Below are 22,444 nucleotides of genomic sequence, written 5' to 3' on the forward strand. Positions count from 1 at the left end.
AATGGCGTTAAAAAAAGCAAATATAAATTATTTGTTTTAAAATCTATCTACATAAACGTGAAAAAGTCACTATTATGTAGACAGAAGGAGTTCGTTTTCACCTTAGGACTCCATTTGTAGCATTTTCAATAGGCAAGCTGAACTGATTTGGCATCTTCAACAGTCATGTGCTCGCGTTTCTGATTGGTCTATTTAGATCCACGACAGGGTATATACATTTCCTAAAGAAAAGTTTTCGATCTATGTTCTGACGTTTTATACCTTGAAGAGTATCAGATAAAAAGCTAAAGTAACATGTTTCTACTCATTGCATTTTTCAAAGCCATTTCTAAATTCTGTACCACAAAAGGATTGTTTTCAATTTTGTTGTTCAAAAAGTGCACTTTGTTTAAATGTAACTTGGGTGATGAAGGCAAAAGAAACAACATCGCCCCGTCAAGGCACTTGAAAAGTTTGAGGAATACGATTCGTGAAACTTATTCAGTTCAGTTCATATTATGTTTTAGCTATCCGTTATCATAATACACTATACACTAATACATTGAAACAGATCAGACACAATACATTTTAGAAAACTGAAAAGCTAATTATAACGAGCCAAGGAATGTAAAAAAATTCCGCATCGAATCATTTAAAAAGCTTCAAGTTTCATATAATTATCAATCCATCCTCCAATCCATCTTAAAATTAAAATAAGTATGAGGAACGAGGAAAAGCCTAGTTGACTGATTACTCTAAATTCTTTTTGTAGGAATGCATTCATGCAAATGATTTCTTGCATTCTTTTTGAGTTAACAAAATTCCTGGAGTTGTTACAATCACCATCACTTAAATGGATAAAAATAACTTTTATGCAATAGAACCTCAGAATATTAGAAAAATATGGCGAAGACGCCCATGCCGCGCTAACGCATGCGGAATTGATAAAGTGGAGTTGTGCGTGTAGTACGTCGAGTATTGAACAAAAATTGATGCAATGAAATAACGACTTTGTACAAGATATTAATTATTGGTAAAATTAATTCATTTCTTGTACAAAGTCGTTCACAGGCTGAATTTGGTACGTTGGCTCCCTGTGGTTGGCCTCACTTCTAGATGCCGCGAAAATGGTTATGGCCTAGTGCTCTCTCAAAGGTCCAGTAAGTATAAAACGTGGTCTTCGTTAATTTGCGTTATCTTATTTGGATCTGTAATCTATTTGAATGGAAAGAAGAAGCTGCCGAAATCATTATGGAAGTAGCAACACATTTTCGTAAGTTTCTACCTGACTGTTAAACAAGTCTTGATGCTGTTATGCTGATGATGTGAATCATACTTTCGTATATTTTAAAACTCTAGCTGAAACGTTTTATGGCTCTAGCTGAAAATCGAAAAAATAATTGCGAACTTGAAAAAAAAATTGAAATAACATTTCTCGGCCTAGGGCCTGGCTATAACTATCTTCCAGTAATTTTAATGCTAATATGTCTTCTGTATGGTATTTGATTCATTGTTGTTGTGCGAAAAGATTGCCTGAGGTGAGGATGGTAAATGCAGTTTGAAGTATAAACAGTCTGAAGAATAAATCAGATAGACTCTATCAAGACAGAATTTTCAGTACAAACCTTAGCATGTATCTCATTAACACACAGCAGTTAATTATGTTATAGTTGGTTTAAGGTCTGCTGTGGTAAAGATCATTGGATAAGGGGATTTTTCTTTCAATTACATCATAATGCAAGGCTATGCTTGTGGTGAGAAGGAATGCTGGATCATCTTTCTTTAATGATAGATGGATAGTTACCCACAGCCTTTCCTTTTACCCTTGCTCTCTCTGAATTTTGCTATAAGCTTTAAGCCTATGCAAAAATTTTAGTGTAAGTAAAATATAGAGTTTTTAAGTCATGCTTTAAAGTTATAATATGAACAGTGTTTTCTTTTAAGTATTTCTTTCAGCTTTACAAATATTTGAGTCATTTTCTTATAAACTCAAACTCAAAAAACTCAAAACATATCAGTCACAGCAATAATTAACTACTACATTTATATTTAATACTTGAACCACAAACAACAATTATTTTTACAAAAAAGGAAAACTACACACAGTAGGTAGTTCAAAGCTAAGTATGTTTGCTGTTGGACATATGAAAAGAACTCACCTTCAATTGCTGTTTAAGGTCCAAATAATATCATGATACTTAATGCATGTCCTGAATCGTATATTGAAGTCCCAATTCGTGTGCACTGTTTATGTGTTTTACATAAATAAATTCAAGAAATTTTCTTAAATCTTTTCAATTCTGTGCTAGAAGCCTTCTGACACAAACACCTGGAATATAAATCAGGAAAATCTAATGGACTCAATCAACAAAGGGTGGATTCTAATTCCACAGAACCTAGAAAAAACTCTTCTGAAAGGAATTCTTTTTGCCAAGGTATATTCATCCTTTCCAAAATATTTATCTATTGTATGATATTTACCTTAAAACATATTTGATGTGAAGCTTGCTTTGGTATAGTTTATAGTGCTAGAATATAGGTTGTCTAAAAAAGAGTCACAGAAAGTGGCTTGTTTTTAGTTCGATGGTTGTCTGAGTTCTTTGTATTGTTTTATAATTTAGTGGCTCTTACTTGTGGCTTTTACTTGTAACCAACTCTACCCCTGCTGCCACATATCAATTTTATTTTGGTATTTTTTATAAGTTCTTGATAAAGGCAAACTTTTATTGGATTGTATGGTGTTAGGGATATTTTTGTTTGTTGACTATTCACTGTAAAGTATCAAGTTTGAGGATACAGATAAATGTGGTAACAATGATAATCAGATAAATATTTCCCTTGTTCTTTTATAACAAAGTTAAATCAAATGAACCAAAATTGAAAAAGGTATCCCTAAGTAAATTCACTTGTAAATGTTAAGGGTACATCTAGACAAAGATCAAGGCAGTGATAATGGATAATTAGCCTAAACTAAACAAAACCAAAAGATTTTTAGTGAAACAAAAAGGTCAATGTTTTAACTTAATTTGGTATTGATCCATTCCAACATTAATTTAATTCAATTCTTGTCAGAGAGCTTTGGTCAACTTCAATACCTAAGGTTGTAGTGCTACTAGGTTGAGGCTTGGACTGGGACTTGTTTGATTGCCAATGTCAAGTAGGAATTTTTGTTGCCTGTCATTAGTATGCATGAAATCAGTTGTATGCCTGACATGCTGCAACCAATCTTGTCAAAGCCGCATTGGAAACAAATTCTGCAAGAGAGCCAATAGCTAAACCTCTACTGCAAAGAAGTGCAAAGAAATTAATATTCTAAGAGCTCGTCACTTGCCAGCATTCACCACACTTCTAGAACATTAATTTCATAACTAAAATATATTCATACATCAAAAGTTTTAAGCTCCTGCTACTGATGCGTAGGCAGTTTTCTCTGAAAGGTTTCAGACTAGATATCTAAAATGCTGTTGAATTTCCATTAAATAATACCCAACATGTTTGTAAGCAAAGGTCATCTTTTTTCTTACATCTTAAATTGTTTTTTAATACTATTTAATTTACCTTATCTCTTGTTTTTGTTCCTTTTCTAGAGTCAGGAATTTGAAATAGAAGTAAAGTTGAGCACAGTATCAGACATCAAGGATGCTAGGTAATTTTTTTTATTGGTAGGATAGAACTAATGCTAGAGCTTTGATGCACACAAATTATTCTGATATACACTAATAACTGGTATCACATTCAAAAATGTAGCTTGTGCTGTGCTCACTCTTTGATAGAATGTTTGGATCTAATTTAAATGTTTACAAACTTTTGTTATCTAACTGTCAACATCTAAAATTTAGCTGTAGCTACTCTTGCTGTTAGGGGCTCAATATAATTTAACCCATGTGGTGTCCAAAGTAATGTAACCAATCACATGTTTGAGGATCCTCTCCTTCTATGTTTGTATAAATATCTAGTTTGGTATTCACGCATTAAACAAATATAATGGCAATGATCATGCAACAATGTGTCTTACTATCTCCCTTTTTATGCATGCCAGATCAAATTTAAACTTGACTGCACTAATAAAAATGCGTTGCAACATCAAGTTCAACATAGGAATATTTTAACATATCTTCAAGTTCCTATATTTTTGCTGGAATTTTACACTGATATCTCTAGTGATGTTCTTTGTTAGTTCGTTCTTAATTGAATTCATTTAAAACACTTATTTCATTAACTGGAGTGTTATGAAGCATAAAAGTGTATCCAAAAATGTCATTCATTTTTAGCTTCAACTGTGACTGGGAGTTGAAAAACTTATTGAGAGGATTTGAAGATTCACTTAAACAGGTTGGTTTGAATAGCTGAATGAACCATCAATTTGTGCCTTCAATTTGTGACAATGAATTACAAAAGTAATAGCAGGGGAGAGCAAGAGGGGGCAGGGGGGCCTGGGCCTCCTGTTTTAGAGAGTCCCCAAATCAAAACTTGTGCAGATCATAATGTGTTTGAAAATGTGCACACATTGTTTTTTAACCCTTTCTCTGACGACTTTGTTGGTTTGTACATGTTTGTGCATTACCTCTGTACGTTATTTTCAATATAGTCATTTTTATATGTTTGTCAACAAAGTTTGGCCCCCAATGTCAAAGACCTAAATACCCCCACAAAGGGTAATCAAATGGGATACTGTGATTTTTTAATTTGTAGTCGTAGTGTATTGTAGTTGAGATGTGGTAAAAATAATGTTCTCTTTTATTCAAATGTACCATGGTTTGGTATATTATCTCACTGGACAGGCAATTTGGTCAATATTTCTTTAAAATGGAGCATGCTTGGAGGCCTTAATATAAGAATTTTATCAGCTAAGAAAATTTGAAAGTGTACTTCAAGTTATGTTCAAAGCTAGCAGAAATAATGAATTGTGTGGTTTTATGTTTATTCAGTGTTGCTTGTTATTCAATCATTTCATGTTTTATAGATGCATTATTTCAATTTTAATTTAAATATATAGATTTGAATTAAGCTCCATCTGCTTAATTAGAAGATGAGGTACCTAAACAGTTTTCTTCCCTGTTAGAATTTTTTTAAAGTTTTCATAATATAGACCACTTGTATTCCAGAGTTTGCATAATTCCAAAGATCTTGATGAATTCATGCATGAGATCCACAGTTTAACAGTATGTAGATACATCATTATTTGAAATTCTAAAAAAAGCATGTATTATTACATTAGATTTCAATCTTTGCGTATCCTACATATAATCTTAGGTTGGTAATTTTTCTACCCTCTTCTTACTTTTCACATATTCCTAGTTTAGCAAATATAGTTTATTATTTAGAAATTTTCAGACACCTAACTCTATTTTCTGAGCACTGTCCAACTTTTTATCAGTTTCAACCTTTTAACCTGAACATCTTTCGTCTAACAGAAACAATTTTTATCTTGATTTGGCGCTGTTTATTTTGAAATGTAAATTGGATATTCAAACAATTTTTTCGTTAAGATTTTAAAATTGGCTGTGAATAAAGCAAAATTTAAGATCAGGGTGTAATTTGACAGGACATAAATTGAAAGCTCTAAGCTTTGAAATATATCCATTTGTTGATCGAAATAGGCCAGTCAGAAATAGGAGCACATGACTGTCAAGGCCACCCAATTAGTGCCTCCTACCCATGACAAATTGGATATTGTAAAATTCACTTAATTAAAGATGTAAACACAGTAAATTTTCAAGATGAAACTCACAGCCAATGCATCATTTGGTACATTTCACATTATCAAGGGTTCTTCATTTCTTACTTTGTCTTGAATAATTTCCTTTTGCTTATTTTTTGACCTTTTCATTATTCTTCATTAGGGATTATCATGAGATTGTACCAATATATTGCTTTGAATGTACATCTCTGCTTTGCTTAATATCAACTAGGCTTACATCAAATCAACAATACAGTTTTCCATCTATTTACAGAGTAAGTTAGTCAAAATCCGGGATCGAAGGACGCAGCGGCACTTCTCAACATCAGAACCAGGTCATTTTTCCACAGTCATAAAGGAAATTGAAGAGTTAGGTTGGGAAAAGTATGTTAGCTTATGCAAATTTTGAAAATATCTATTGCTTCAAGAAATCATTTTCTTTTAAGTCACTGCGGTTAAGTATAGCAATTAATATGGTATTATTTTGCCAGTAAACTGATTTTCAATGATAAAAATAGAGATGACTGCATGGTTTGCCCTAAAGCAAAATTTTCATGGTATGTTTTCCTGTTAAGAATTCTTCGTTTGGCACTTATTTATTGACACAAGAAACTATGCTTTGAATATTTTAAGATATGCTTGTTATGGCTGTTCTTGTGGTGAGTCTAGACGATAAAGATTGCATAAGTATGTGAAATCCATGCTGAAATCCATGATGTTGCCAACACATTGTTTTAAGAATTCAATCTCTCTGGTCTTATTCTAAAGCCGCTCTACATGCAAACTGAAGCTTTGTTGATCTGATAACATTTAGTATACTTCATGTTTTTACGTTGATGACGATATGGCATTTTACAATGATGACATTTGCAGTTTCCTTTTAATCAGTTGCATTGCATCATTCAAGATTCTGTTGGCTGACTTCATGGAATAAATTTCTCAAAAATATTACTTTACTCTAAAGAACGATAACTTATAAACTCAAATCTGACTTCATCACGAAACGAGGTGGAATTTAGTACTGAATCTATGATTACAGCCAACACAACATAAAGCCACCTGTCTACAGATTTTTTTGCTTACAAATGTTTGCGCATTGAAAGCTTCTCTGCTCTGAAAGCTTTTTCCACTCTTTTTGTTTGCTTACGTAGACACAAACGATTTAGTAGATACACCTGGAATGATATGCTTTTAAAATTTAATTATTGCTTGCTACATGATTGTTGAAACGAACTCCTAAATCTGCTGTTTTGCCTTCTTCAGCGTTTGTTGTTGTGCTCCAATCCCTTCCTTTTCTTCGTTAATTTTTCATGAGAATGAGACTTTCCAGAAAATTTGATTACCAGTATTTTAAGAACGAAGCTTTTTCGTGTTTTCATTTTGTGGCCAATGTTGTTGACGTCTATTTATCGGTTGTTATTGTAGACATTCTTCTTTACCATTATTGACCCAGCAAGTTTGATTTTAATTTCAACGATTTCTCTTGATACCACAATAAATAATATACGCTATCCTATAGGATCTTAAGTGTGAAATGTGCAATAGGCTCCATGCTCGATCATAATAATGCCTAACATTAGTCCATAGAAAAATCAGGTTAAAAACACTAAAAGTTTCGCATAAAGTGGGATTTATGACTGCTTGATTCTACGCGTTTATTTTTATTTAGGCAAGTTGTGAGTTTAGTCTGATCAGGCAGCTACAATCATGTGGAGTTATGTCAACCAACTTTGATGAGAGGTTATAATGTCCCGGGGAGATAAGACTGACTCAGAAAAACTTCAATGGATCTTTGAACAAGAAAATAAAGAAATCATTCATTAACGACTGTCTTATGTATCAGCTAAGTGCAATTTCACGCACTCATAGTCAAGTAGCAACCCACGGGCGAAAATTTGTACGTTGTCACACTTTTGGTAGACATATTTGTTATGTAACAAATGATTCAGAATTTTATCTCCCTAAAATCGTTCTACGTAATCTGAATTATTCAACCAATGCATCGAGGCGTTATGCGTTTTATTCACTACCTTTTCTTATTCAAAAACATTTTCTTCTAGATTATTGCATCTTGACGCCAGCTTCAGTTCAATGACACTGATAGCTAAGTAAGTTTGAAGGATTTTGTCTCATGTTCTTAACAGCCAAACAAAATCGTTTGTTTTTAAGAATTTTTTTCAAATAGTAGTATTGTTTTTTTAGTCAACTCTGTATTTGTAATAAAAGTGTTTATCAATACTTTTAAGTCAACATATAGCTAAGATAATCGCTTTGTAGAGATTTTGACTAATAATCTCTGCAGGACTGTGACATTTCTAGAAACACCTCATGACAAGTACTACAGGAAGATCCCTCTAGTCCCGTCTTGTTCAAAGGACCTTTTTCATGATCGCTGTTTTTGGTCGCCTAATAAATAGAATATTTCTAAATCTTTGTGTCGATGTTAGTCTTTAAAGGACTACATAAAGTTTCTTGCGCTCTTATATTATGCCGGAGACATTCAATCAACGTTTTAGCAGACGGTTGCCCCGTTGCTTATTCTTTCATTGAGAACTTCGCAATGAGCGTTTTAAAGTCTTGCAGGCCTTTTCTTAACACTTCAAAAACAAACGATGAAATTTAAATATAGATTTGCCAGTACAATTTTCCAAAATTTGTTTTTTGTTCGAGTTTTCGACTTTTTGGCTTCATAGTTACAATTTTCAAAAGTTGTCTCGTGTCTTTCTATTGTATTTTATGCGTTTCTGATCTTCTTGTTTGAAAAATTTGTAACGACCGTGCAGTTGCAAGTATTCAAAATATTGTTATGCTAAACACAATCTTCTGACTAATGCTGTCTGTATATAATTTAATTGTATGAGTATGAAATTGGTAACGAATGTGCAATTGTATTTTATCTCGGAGGTTAGATGGTATTGCTTACATATAATCTAATCTCAGAGATTTATCAATTTTTTCCAATCTCTATAGAGATTTCTCTATCCTTACTCTTATATGCAAATCTAAACCTGGAAACTTTACGTATTTGAAAGACCCGTGAATTCAGACCCGTGATTATTGCTTGACATCTAATCTAGAGACGCTGCTTCGAGAGAGCACCTTTTGAATATACAGTATCACACCCAGGTAGTTATTTCTTCTATCAATAAGTTTGATCCAGTCTTTATATTGTAGCCACATTTTGCTAGTACTTTTACATGCTTTGCATGCAATGGATACCAGTTTAGTGAACTTTGGGTTTACTTATCAATTTGTTAAAGAAAAAAACATGCATTTTATAGGATTGACGAGAGAGTTTGAAAAAAGATATTATGAAGAGCAAAAGTAACACAGGCTTTCCGTTTAGCGAACAAGATTGTAAAATTCGTGAGCATAAAGTTGCAGCATTCGTTTGAAATAATTTTCCTCAATGTTCTAAATTGCAATAGCGACACATCAGATTGGTCTCAAATCATTGGAAAAGACGATACCACACTGGTTAATTTTCTACATGTTTTGCTTCATTAATAAGAACTTTAGCATCTCAACTTCTAGGATGGTGCAAGAACACTGCTTTGCCAAACTGACCTCCCAGCTCCTTTTCGTCCCATCATAAAAGCAAAGGTACTACAGCGTCTTTTAGCAGTAGAAATGAACACTTTGATTATTTTCTACAAGAAGCATAGTATTTACTTCTAGAAGCATTTATGCCAGTCTTCTTTGAACGATCCAGATTTAAGCAGTAAAATGAACGGCAAGGACAACATTAATGTGCCATTTTATAGGCCTAGTTTCCAACTATAGTTGTGGAAACCAAACAATCAAGCTCTTAAATATTTGCTTTTTCTCAGTCTAAGCAAGTGCAGTACTATAAGATTTGCTATATAACCCTTCTTAACAGTGAAAATATTCTTATGAACTTGTTTCGTGTTTCTTTTGGCTAAGGGACTGCCAAACCAAGGGACAACTTAAAATTTAGAAAAGTGGTTCGAACAGCACATGCAACACTTTAAATCAGTAGGCGCAAAATATATCTTCTGGGCTAACTGAATTTCCACGAATATTGCAACAGTTTGAGCAGTTGCATACTATCCGGAGGCATCTGTTGCTCCGGTCAGTTCAGAAACACCCGATGTATCAGTATTCCTTAGATTTTGAATATAGAGAAAAATGATTTCTTTCAAGTAGAAATCGAAGCTTCTTAATGAATACAAAAAAGGTCGCAAATGCAAAGAAAACTGATCCGCCTTTTGCTGTAGTTCTGATATTCTGGCATAAAACAATTCTACATTTAGAGGTTTTTTTTATTTTATATTTGGAACGTTGACCATAAAGACGGGTCTGGCTCGAAAATTCTTTGTGATGCAGGTATGGGTTGGGTAGCAACATGAAGTTCTGTTTATGAAATAAGCCAAATAATCATATCAGAGAATAAAGGCTTTTCCTCTCTTCATTATTCCTTTCTTTGTTCATGTACCTCAATTTGTTTCATTTTTTGTCCCCTATATGTTATAACCAGTAGGAAATGCCTTGTTAATGATGGAATCAGCCAACTTGGAAATGCCCTGTACCTATTTAACTCGCTTTCAACTTCGAGTTGTTATGAACCTAAAATACCTTGTCATCATCACTGCAATTGGCGAGTTGTTATTCTTTTTATTTTATTTCATTCTGAAAAGTTAGGCATCCACCTCTGTATACAATCTTTGGTATACAAATGGAACTCGTTTCTGTAAAAGTGCGAGAGCTGTTTCAAGCCGTCATTGATGGAGATAACCAAGATGTCTTTATTTTAATCCGTCTTGGATTCTTCAATCTTGGATTTCACAATTATTATGAAAATAATCCTTATCTCTACCAGGATGGCGGTATCTGTTATGTACACCAACAGTTCGTTCAGGTAATTTATGTAGTGTCAAACTATAAATTATTATGAATTGGATAATGGTATTCTTCTGCTATTAATGTGCTTTGCACAGTGGTCTCAATAGTCATATCCACTATCTCCTTTGCTCTCTTCTCTTAAACTGAAACAAACTCGTTGTTTCTGAATTGCTCTTTCTCTATCTCCATTCTGCTTTCTTTCTTCCATTCGTCTTCCTATCACTTTTCCCATGAAAATGGATGTTTGAAATAACCCCCCTAAACTATAATGCTGCTGTCGAGCTCTACTTTTAAATTTATGGATAACCGATGATGTATTTCATGTATATCTCATATGTTTACCAGTGTCGGTTTCAGGGACTCCGGGGCCTGGCGCCAAAAAATCTGCGTGGCACTTGTTCTTTTTTTCTTAGGTGTGGGGCCTTTTTTGGCTACCATAAGCGTGGGGCCTGGCACCATGGCTCCCCTGGACCCCCCTTAACACAGCCACTGATGTTTACTATAACTTTTATGTATTCATATCAATTTATTTCCATTTTCTATTCATTTAGCTCTCCATTATCTCCCGCAGTATTATGTGCTCAACCCGATATTCATGATTATTGATTGCGGTTACATTCGTAGGAACTGGAAAAACACCAAGATTTTTGGGACATGCTTGGAGAATTTGACGAGAATTGTTGGGTGCTTGAGCCAGAGACCCAGTCGTGGTCATGCTGTTTTCGCAGAGTCGCCCTTGGTATTAACGAATGATTTTATGTCTACCTTTTATGTTTTGTTAGCCATCCATGGAGTATTTACCTAACCCGTCGAATCACAGACCTCTCCACCTTTCTTACTACTTGCATATTCCTCTTTTTTGAAATGATATATTCATTTAATCTAGACAATTTTTATAAAAACTTGTTTGCTTCTATAAATATTTCTCCCATAAATTGGTTTGAAATTCATTTATTCTCCAAAAAAATCTAATTACTTAACCAGGAATTGTGCAAATTCGACTGATTTTCTTTCGGCAATAAATAAAGCTTCCCCGACAATAGAAAATAAGTTTTGTCCAATAAATGCCCCCAGTACTAGTGGGATGGCATTAATTTTTGAGTTCTGCATTCATTAAAACAATATCTTTTTATCCCTCCTTTTTACCTTGCTATTGAAAAACGTAGGGCTTAAGTTTGTGTTTTTTTCAGATTTGGTAGGTGATACAATTATATTAAAGTAACACATGTTACACTTTTTACCTTCTGGAATTGACCTTACATGTGCTTCTTCACTAAATTTTAGGGAGCAAAGCTTCGTTACTGGTTACGATTGCCCCTTCACAGCCAAGATCGTTGCCGGTGTGTCGGTTTTTAGGTCCAGATCAAGGTATGCGTATTTTTTAATTAATTTGGTATTTAGATGAATGCTAAAATATAGTTGAAGTAATTTTATTTTTAACTTGATATCATGCCATCGAACATGCTTGGACATTTTCAACTCTCAGTTGCTTGCACCATTTATTCTAAAATGTTTTGTTACTTTTGCAATTGCTTTCAAGGATATAACATAATACGCTCGAAAAAGACAATTGGGTATAGTCAAGTTGCCGCTATGACATCGAAAGTCGCAAAAAACATATAACTTTGGTCTGGGGGCAAAGGCAATTTGAGCCAGAGAAAATTGGGGATCCATGCTCTTTTTAACGCCAGAATACGCCCTTTTTCAAAGAGATTTTTGTCATTGAGGGGGCATCCGCGTCCTCTTGCCTCCCCATCGCTACGCCACTGAATGCCTGCCAAAGTCTTGAAACACTGACGTCGGTTTGCAATGTCAAATTCAGCCTCCCCTTCACCCCACGAAACAATGTTGGTTTACTATAAAACAGGTTAGGGAATTGAGAAGTACCTTTTTTGAGTTTCCTTTATGATATTTGTCTAGACTATCAACATTTTTCTAAGGTAAAGGTGCCGGAAGTAGTAATTTTTTCGGGAAAGAAATGAAAGATATGAAATGCCACGCAAATTGCTGGAATTTATAAGTACTTTTGCAATGATTGTATTCAAAGAAAAGGAATTAGACAGAAGGGTAACTCTTGTACAGCAGATGAAGCCTGAACATTTTGGTGCATGCTTTCACTTAGAACGGGCATGCATATGTCTTGGAATATTTTTAAACCTAGAGTGAAAACTTGAATCAGACCAGTTAAACCTATGATTATGTCAATTTCCAACGAGGGATCACCGAATATTGTAACAGGCGATGTCATGGCAAAGTGTATCAAGAGAAAATAAAGTTACCCTATTCTGTGGCTATGTTTAACACAAATGACAAAGAATCTTCAAATATAATTAAGAACAGATTATATTCCTTCTAGTCGTTGGTCCTCTTCGTAGCAAATGGAACCACGATATCGCTCTATGGTAAGGCCTTTTTTCATTCTTGCATTCATCAAACCACTCAAGATTGCACTTGATATTTCACTAAACAATTCATTCAACCTTTGCTTAGTGTTGTTTAGTGGTGTTGAGTATTGTTGAGCAAAGTTTGAAACTTTTCGAAGCAGGTCGAAAAGTTTAGCGTTGTTTGGTTATGTTTAGCATTGGTTCAGTCGTTTTGGCACCAATTTAACGTTTGTTGTGCTAGTGCAGGCACGGTATCTTTTAGAAATCAATAGGTTATCTTGTCTATAGGTGACTCAAAAGCTCTAGAAAGTCTTCGTGAGGCACCCACATTATTTCCCGTTCGCCATGTTTCTCCAGAATACTAAAAATCCTTTCTCTGCCATCTTTTTTTCCCTTTGAGTCCATTCGCCTTTATTGGAGGTTTTTTCAGTCAGTTACATCGCTAAAAGATCTGGGGCAAGATTCTATGATTCGTATCTTTCTTCATTACTTACTTTTTACAACAAAACAAGCAGAAAGCAAATTTCCCGCCAAGTTCCCCTACCCCTGCACAATTAAGAAGTTTTTTTGAAGTTCAGTGAGAAGTTAAATCAAATTTTTTCACTATCACTATATTTCACACAACTTGATTGAACAAACGTTTAGAGATATGTTCAGTGGAATTTTTATTGAATTGTTTAGTCACATTTTGTACCATCTCTCAACGTCATCCGTCTTGATTAAACAAATGTTTAGAGAAATGTTTAGTAGAATGTTTTTTGGGATATTTAGTCACGTTTTGTCACCATCGTTGTTCATGGTGTGATTTTCAATTTGTTTTAATGTCATAAGAAATTGGAATGCTTAACATGCAGTGCTAGAGAGCGAACCATCTCATTCTCTAGAAGATTTAACATCGTGATATTTTTCGGTAAATCGTACTATCTATCTAAACATTATACGAACATTGGTTAATTTTGAGTGATCTCAGATGGAAATCTTCACCATTTAGTGAATAGTTATTTTCAAAGACAAAAACATTTGTTTGTCGTCTAATTTATCTTGGTGTTGTTATTTATCTAGATATGGTGTGTTTTTTTTATATTGAAATCTATGTACTGGTTTGAATACCTACAACGTATTCATAAGCCCTGAGCAGCTTCTTTATAGACGCTCTCTCTTCTCCTTAACAGGGATGTTGAAAAAACAGTCCTTTGCAACATCAAGGATATTCTAGAGATAGATTTACCAGCTCCACTGGATAAAAAAACGGAGGTAAGAGAAAATTGGTTTATTTCATTTAAGCTACAATATATAGTTTCTTATCTGTATTTGTATTTGTATTTGTTGCTACCTAGCATCCGAAGGTAATTTTTAGGACACTGAGAAGCTATGCTTATCGAGCAGTGTCCTGGTCCTTCCTCTGGATGTGACCACACCTCGTGATTCCTACGCTTGGAATTACAGAAAGCTGACGACTCTCCCCACTCTGGGTGAGAGTTTTGTCATGCCAGGGACTCGAACCATGTACCCTTGGGTCTGTAGTAAGCGCCTCTAACAACTGAGCGATCCTCGCACCTTGTTATTGTAATTTCAAAACTTTGTTCTTGTGAACGTTATAGCTAATGCTAAGTTAGAATTATGTTAGACTACATCATATGTTATATTACATAACACCCATTTATGAGAAGCAGGTTATAAAAAACGTTAGGCACAATTTTCGAAAGTTAAGAAACAACCCTACCCAAATTGAAAAAAGCTAAGAAACTTTTATAATCTGCAGTTTTAAATTTCTGAGTTGACACTCGAAACAGTCTTGACATTGAACATCACTGTATATTGCAACACTACACTTGAAATGCAGTTTGCATTCATTCTCAGTAAATGGCACACTAAAGAAGTTCCATTTAAAAATTTGTTTTGACTTGGTCACTTTGTTAGTTTTTCTCTTAATGTGAGTTAACTATTTACTTTACCTTGGAAGCACGTTTAAAAAATTCATTACCTAAGAAATTTAAGAAACATGTAAGAAACTTCTGATAGCAAAATGGCCAGAAAATTTAAGAAACTGCCTACCAGCACCGAACCTTAGTTTCTCATAAAAAAATACGTGTATCTGTTATGTTTCATTTCTAATGTTATTTTATATCGTTTTCTTTTACTAATAGCTTTGTTATATTGTTTATATTGTTATAAGAAATAAAAGAGGATATTATTTTCTAAGTCTTTTTGCCTTGGCTCGTTAGTCGGCCAATATGGCAATTTTTCGCATTCCTTCAGAGTTCTCACGAGCTGTGATCTTTCGCATCCGGTACCATGTCACTGTTTGCTCATTTTTGCTTTTCTGCCGTACAACAGCAATTGATTGCCCTCGGTGTTTCTTAAAAGCTGTTCTTGTAAAGCTGAACTCTAGAGAACAGCGCTCTATGGGAAATTTAACATGCGTTTCGAATCTCTTATGAATTATGCAAGAAAAACAGAATTTCTTGTCTTTGGCTGGATAATCCTGTAGATGAGTCTTTCTATCATTGAGAAGGGTCAAGCAGATTCTCATGGCTAGTAAATAGTGTAAAAAAACAAGTCTGATTAAGGAAGGCGTCTTCGAGCTGGCCTAGTCTCGTTTATCTCTCACATCCTCTATTTTTCAACTGAAATGAGGCTCCCAATGCAATATTCCCCTCTGAATAAAATATGAAGCAGAACCCCGTGATAGCAGTATTTGGCTGAGCTGACGTATCAACTTATGAATAAAATCGTCAACCTACTGCTACAAACATTTTAATCAATTAAGAGCTAATCACGTGATTTTTTAAGATTACACTGCGTATTCATGAGTCTTGAACTTTAAAAAGGATTCGTCTATTATCGACCATGTGGTCATGAGAAGGAGTCTTCTCAGTACAGTTGTGGTGCTGTATTATTCCACGATGATTGTCAAAGAGTTTTTGTATAAGCAATTTCCTGTATTAATCTGGTTTATATCTTGCTTCGAGACACTTATCAGTGAGTGGAATTTATTTAGATGATCACTTGATAACTATATGAATACATGTATATTCATAAGACTTGTAACTACTTTTAAACCATTTGTAAACTGCGGTTCCACTTTCTCGAGCTATCTTAGACCTGATAAACCTAATCTTTAGTTCATCTTGATTCGCACTGTCGTTTTAGGCTTACATTCTTTCGAGCTTCTCCTCTAAGGGCCTGTTTACCTGAAGTGGGCTAGCCCAATTAAGTTAGATTCTGTGATTCCACTTAAGACGGAATTCTGATTCTGTTTTCGATCTATCGAACTGTTCCTTTCGATACATACGACATTATGATTTGGTTTAGTTTGGCGCCAACTTCCTCTACGCAGGTGCATCGACTTTCAGTGAGTGGGCTAGCCCATCTGATTGCCTTCACGTGGATAATTTCCAGCACAGCTGACGCGGATCCCATCTGTTCTTCTCGCAGATCTCACCTGAGCGGGCTGGCCCACTCTCCATGTAAACGCAAATACAGAGAAGAAAACAATGTATAGAAAGCACGGATCCCACTCGAGTTGACCAGCCCACTTAAGTGGGCTAGCCTACTTCATGTAAACAGGCCCTAAAGATTCTTATTTGATTCTCACTTTGATCTATGACAATCTTACAATCTCGTTTTTGTGAAGTTCCTTCAATACCCAGGCTTTCGAAGATGGTGGCAGATGTAAACAATTATTTTTGCAATCTACTTACATATATACTATGAAAATCAAGGATTATTAATTGGCAAAACGTTTTCTAAATAAATATTCAAATCCCTGCAAAAGCAACTCATCATTTTCACCATTACACCCGTTCTGGCTTTGACCAGTGTTCTAGACACCATGTCTCTTTTTTACTGAGAATTTCTTCCATGTGATACACATTTTAAGGAAATACACATTTTCCTTAAGTTCTAATTTGTCAATATCAACTGTTTTACATTAGCGTATTGCCCTTTCTTCACTTAAATGATATTCAGTTGTTCATTTCAGCTTTAATAGCGAGCACTTCGACAAATTTTAGAATTGTTATTCATCTTTGTTACCGAATGATTCCAATCTGTTGCACTCAGTAAACCAACATGGTATTGCTCTCAGTGTCTCCAAAAGTTTTCTTGAATATCCAACTTCCTGAAAATTGTTTCTTTATTCTTCATATCTTTTCCCCAATGATGCAACTGTCGCTTTTCCCGAAAAACAATGTTGCTATTTTATATCAAAATGCTAGATGCCCCATGATAAAATATGCGTTATCGCCTCAAGCGCCACTTTGTTGTAAACCGGTATTGTTTGCCGTTGTGTTCCAACGTAACGAGTAATACCAAATACACCAAATACGCTGAGCCACGACAGTAGTTCTAAATACTATTGGTGGACCTCGGGCTGATCACATGAACCCACCTCGTACTGATTTTCAAAACAGGTTCCAGCAATTGCTAAATGTAAACAACGCCTGTCGATATCACACAAAACATCAGCGATGACGATGAAAGCATATGATTCCCCTACAGAGAATGCCTATTTTTTATTTTTTTTATATATCACAAATAAAAACAACTCAAAATTAACTACATATAGATATTCTGTGTCTGCTGGAAAAGACATGATGTCATCGAGCTCCAACCACGACAGCACTTACATTAATATCAACTATAATCTAAATGACAAAAAGATAAGCAACAACTTAACCGGATGTCTTAGAAGGAACACATTCCCCATCCACAATAAGCGAGGTTGAGCATTTTGAAGCGCTCTAGCCATGTGCCTAATTTAGACATCGGCAGAGTGAATAATCACCCTAAAAACCTCAATATGCGAAGGCTACTGAAAATTTAGCTGTTTATGGTTAAATGTTTATGAACGTTTACATTGTTTATCCATACTCTATGTTTCATATTCAACTACAAAATTCTAAAATGCAACAATTAGCAATGATGTTATCTCTCTGCAAACTGTTTGAATACTTAGAGACAGCCTTCATTACTCCTTTTTAGGGAATCCTTGTTACCATGTCATTTCTAGGAAAAGATCATTTCATCAGTAAGAATTTTTAACTAGGATGTAAAGTTTAGTGTTATCTGTTTAGCTTCCAACTTTCTAATTGATAAAAAATATAATTTGGGTCATATTTTGGTTGGCTGCCCGTTGCTTTGTTGGTTGTTTACAGCTGTCATCAAGTTCTGAAAATCGCCAAGCTCATGAAATATCTCCCCGCTTTCCAGTGTTTCAAACCTGACAGAATTTAATTTATACACATGCTTCTTCAACCGTCTGTTTAAAATGTGTGTTATTTCGCAACACATTGATCCCCTTTGAGATTTAATTCTAAAATTACTTAGACGACATGAGATGTTCATAATCAACACATTGATGTTTTAAACATAAAATTTCAAACTTGGTTCGCTTACATCCAAGGTTTATGCTCAAGCTCTTGCCAAAAGTTCAAGCAACAGCCCTATATGCGTCAAAAATCTTCGTTTTGTTCTCTTTTGAAGAATTCGCTTCTTCTGCGGGTAACGTGATCCATATGTGGTGTTGGGGATGTGAGTGGGCTGTGTTCTGGCGTATAGTACACCAGAGACAAGTCGACAGTAGAAAACGGGACAGGTGACAACCATCCTGGGATGTAAGGGTTCGAGTTTGTTGCTCTTGGACTTTCTAACTTGTTAACCTCGTCAGGAAACACGATCTGAAAGCAATTTTGCTTTGAGCTGCTAAAGAGTGAATTTTTATTAACAATATATGTCCTCTTTTCTGAATTTGCGCCTAATGCAAATCTATCTTCCGCATGGGAAAATATTTCTGTTACTTCGTCACTATGCATATACTCTGTTACACCGTCAGTGTCATTGATTTCTTCATTTGGAGAAGGCAGTCGAATTTCAACGGGATGCCCCCTTCTTAAACTTATTTTTTCTGTCGTGGTTCTTACTTTACCCGTGACGTCTCCTTTTATCACTGTTGGTGGCCCAGAATTAGGTCTAGACCCTGTTTTCTCTTTGTCACGTTCAGCTTCAGGTGTAGTTTTGCGCTGAGTAACATTATTTACCTCATGTTTCTGTGGGCTCTTCTCAACACTACTGATAGACAAATCCGAATAGCTTTTTTTGATCATTTCCACTTGATGTCGCTTTGCCTGTTTTTGAGACTCAAGTGCTGTTTGATTGTCTTTTATCTTCAGGTTGATCTTGTTCTTTGAAGTCCAAGGATTAAGCACAATTTTCCTTCCTCTGACAGCTATCTGTGTGGTATCAAATTCTTCAATTGAGACACTGTGTTTTTTCAGATCTCTGTTCTTATCTTGATCTCTTAGCAATGCTGTCCTGGTATATGCCTTTCTTATATGATGACCTAAGGGGCTTAACGTAGTATCGCTCTCTTGATCACTGCTTTGTAGACAAGACTGAACGGTTCTGTTGTGCAAGGCTCTTTCGGACAACAATCGATCTTCAATTAAATTGTTTCTGGTGTCTTGCAACTTCTTCTTATTTTCGTAATTTCTGCCGTAATAAAGCCAAGCTTTTATGCACCTCCTGCTTGGAAATCCGTTACTTACACAGGAGCTAGTCGAATAATTGCTTGCCCGACTTTCTTTCAAGGAAAACGTTTTTTGGGATAAGACTGTGTACGATGGCGTTGAACATCCACTCATATTTGGAGTATCCATGTTGTAGTATAATATCTGTCTTTAACGAGAGAGTGAAGACTTGATTGAATAATGTGGAACAGAAACCTCTTCCTGAACTGAGATCCAAATAAGATGACTCTAAGCATTCCTTCAACTCCAGCCTGAAAAGATCTCACTACAGAAATCCGCAGTTATTGGGTATAGGAATGTTTCTGATTTGCCTAATATAAAGTTATTGAAAGTGCACTACTTTGGAATCCAATTCACATCCAAATAGGAGTATTATCCTTTCACTGCTTTATCCACACTTCATTTCTTCTTACGATGAACTCCGTTCTACTGCTCCATCAGCAAGTTAATATTTGTTATAAGTGATCGCTCGGCCTGGCTTCTTCATTAGCTCGTATTAGGATAGACATCTGCATAGATTATTAGCTGTTAGTTGATTGCCACATCACCTTAGCAGCGTTTTCAAATCGAAGCCTCTACATATGCAGTGTGTCGGCTTTTCTTCAAGTAACTGTTCCCACAGGATCGGCCACCTTTGCTTTTTCGATCGATGAAAAATGACGATACTACAATCAAATTATTCTTTGTAAAAAGGCTGTTATTCTTAGAGCTTCTCTTGACTCTTTAAGTTGTTCTTCAAGCCCTCTGCAAAGTTATGTTTGTCAGGATATTATTTAGGCAAAAGGATGATGCTTTTCATATGTTAGATACTAAATGTCGAATGAAATTAATTAATTCTGCTGTTAATGATAAGTGCGTAAAATTGCTACCAACTTGTAGTTTTTAAACGCTCACTTCTCACTGAAAGCCTTTAACAGACTGACTTTCTTCTTTTTGTGTCCGAAGAGAGATTTGAATTTTGAAATGTTGGAGATACAAATATTTCATAAATACGTCTTGGAAAATGTGTGCTTACTCAAATTGTTTCAAATAATGTCAATGCTAGATAAAGCGCGCATTAGTGCTTCAGTCTTGCCACTCCGGTCCATTCGATGATGTCATCCTGCCAAACCCGCATCGGCCTTAATTGTTGTCTATTTCCTTCGCAATTCCATTGCATAAAAAGCTTTGTCAATGCATCTCTCCCCACTTGGTGGCCAAAGAACGGTTGCATCTTTCTCATAGCAACTTCCCTCAATCTCTCCGGCTTTTTCCCATCACTTATCTCAGCTATCTGCGGCAGCATATATTCATTGCTTCTGCGATCTTTCCAGGTTATGCCGAGCCTCCGACGCTCTCATTTCATTTCAAAGGCATCAATGCGTTTCCTTATCTTTTCCGTCGCGGTCCAGCTTTCATATCGATACAACAGAATGCTCGTCACCATTGCTTTCATCAGCCTTGTCTTGATTTTTAACTTTAGTTTCCTCGCTTTCCAGATCTTATCCATCTTTGCTAAGAAACTCGTTGCTGCCCCAGTTCTTCTTTTGACTTCAGTTTTGCTCGTCATGTTCTCTGTGATGGCCACCCCTAAGTATTCTTTTACTTGCTCCAAGATATCATCTTTCGCCTTGATTGAGATCTTTTCAGTGATGTTTTCCCTGTAACCATAACTTTACTCTTCTCTGTACTTATCCCCATTCCAAATGTACCTTCTGCTGGGTCGAGCCTGGATGTTATTTCTTCAAGTTCTTTCGCAATCTTAGCAATCAAGTCGATGACGTCAGAAAAACGGAGGTTGTTAACTGTCAGTCCACTGCACCATATTCCTGTGTCGTAATTTTCTAGTGCATCGAACATAATCCTTGCCAGGAAACGGTTGAGCAGGACAGGAGATAGAATGCAGCCTTGCCTCACTCCTACAATGCTTGTGAACCAGTCACTGTATGTCTCGCCAATGAGTAAAGTTCTTTTGGCGCGTTTGTATTGTTAGTGGACAAGTTTGGTCATGGTTGTGTACCTTTTCATAGTATGCCATATGCCTTCATGCAAAACTCGGTCAAATGCTTTTATGAAGTCAATGAAATTATGAAAGACTTTATTTTGATGGTTGCGGTGGTTTTTACGCATAAGTCTAGGATTTAAAATCTGTTCCACTGTGCTGCGGTCTTTCTTGAATCCTGCTTGTGCTTCACTAAAAGCCAATCTCTATTAGGCGACATTTTTTCGCTTTTTCGCCAGCGAAAGGTTATGTGCATGCGTTTCTAAATTTTTTCGTTTCCTGTGCTGTCGCCGGCGAATTTGACGTCCTATTTGCCTATAGCAAAATGTCTGAGTCCAAAAGCAGCTCGTATTGGATGAGGAAATAATAAAATTTCTTGTTACAAGCACGTTACATGTTTCTTTTATAATACTACGAATAGTTTTGGGGCTAATCCTATAGCTCATGCCAACTGATACACGCTATTCACCATAAATAAGGAAAGATTCACACATAGTCTCTCTTTAGCACTTGTTAGTTGGCGAAACTTCTATTCCTTCACTAAATATGGAACCACCAAAGACAACAATCGCTCAGACTTTGCATACGACAAAAGGTAAAAAATAGTTGGTGGTCATATAATTGTAGATCTATGACCAGATTTCTGTAAGCTCCTAGCTCTTGGTAAAAGTTACGTACCCAAAACCTTTTACACTCCCCTCATGAAAGTATCCGGACAGTTTCGAATTCAGTTGCGAATCTGTTGTTAGAGAAATATGTTTATGAATTTCAAAGTCAGTTTTCATGACAACCTTTTTATCAATTTCCTAGAATTTTTTCTTGAAGTTTTTTTGGCCTTTAATCTATCTATTCGTCGAAAAAATAATCTTATCGATATGTAAGCAAACTCTGTGAGGGCTTTTCCTCAAGATGGTAGCGACCGAAACAAAAGAATTGACTTCTGAGCAGTGTCTAGAAATAATGTTTTATATAAAAAGATATAATTGAATTACTAGTATTATTGGATGCACAAAGACTGCCGCTTTAA

The 22,444-nt window shown here is 35.4% G+C and overlaps 2 protein-coding genes across 6 annotated transcripts in view; one reads left to right on the top strand and one right to left on the bottom strand.

Annotated features, from left to right (window-relative positions):
* The first annotated feature begins 1,033 nt into the window (after positions 1 to 1,033).
* The window catches only part of LOC135686325 (E3 ubiquitin-protein ligase FANCL), a 40,244-nt gene continuing 18,833 nt past the window's right edge, over positions 1,034 to 22,444 (top strand). Inside the window, exons 1-14 of one of the 5 annotated variants that reach the window (XM_089110503.1) lie at positions 1,034 to 1,139; positions 2,289 to 2,414; positions 3,567 to 3,625; positions 4,251 to 4,311; positions 5,085 to 5,141; positions 5,934 to 6,043; positions 7,720 to 7,767; positions 8,737 to 8,785; positions 9,194 to 9,262; positions 10,500 to 10,538; positions 11,147 to 11,261; positions 11,807 to 11,890; positions 12,879 to 12,924; positions 14,079 to 14,160. In XM_089110503.1, the coding sequence (XP_088966629.1) occupies positions 2,334 to 2,414; positions 3,567 to 3,625; positions 4,251 to 4,311; positions 5,085 to 5,141; positions 5,934 to 6,043; positions 7,720 to 7,767; positions 8,737 to 8,785; positions 9,194 to 9,262; positions 10,500 to 10,538; positions 11,147 to 11,261; positions 11,807 to 11,890; positions 12,879 to 12,924; positions 14,079 to 14,160 (900 nt within the window). In that variant the 5' untranslated portion in view covers positions 1,034 to 1,139; positions 2,289 to 2,333. Of the gene's footprint in view, positions 1,254 to 2,283; positions 2,415 to 3,566; positions 3,626 to 4,250; positions 4,312 to 5,084; positions 5,142 to 5,933; positions 6,044 to 7,719; positions 7,768 to 8,736; positions 8,786 to 9,193; positions 9,263 to 10,499; positions 10,539 to 11,146; positions 11,262 to 11,806; positions 11,891 to 12,878; positions 12,925 to 14,078; positions 14,161 to 22,444 lie in introns of all 5 variants that reach the window. The other 4 variants (XM_089110502.1, XM_089110501.1, XM_065202557.2 and 1 more) reach the window with 4 other exon arrangements.
* Positions 14,778 to 22,135, bottom strand: LOC148959253 (uncharacterized). The gene is made up of 2 exons (XM_089110500.1): positions 18,307 to 22,135; positions 14,778 to 17,351 (listed from the first exon to the last, which is right to left on the bottom strand). Exon 1 carries the CDS (start codon positions 19,563 to 19,565, stop codon positions 18,363 to 18,365), a length of 1,203 nt encoding a protein of 400 aa, XP_088966626.1. The 5' UTR covers positions 19,566 to 22,135; the 3' UTR covers positions 14,778 to 17,351; positions 18,307 to 18,362.

This window comes from Rhopilema esculentum, chromosome 10 (assembly GCF_057945365.1).
Source record: "Rhopilema esculentum isolate cy_ngs chromosome 10, ASM5794536v1, whole genome shotgun sequence".
In the NCBI taxonomy this organism is placed as follows: Eukaryota; Metazoa; Cnidaria; class Scyphozoa; order Rhizostomeae; family Rhizostomatidae; genus Rhopilema; species Rhopilema esculentum.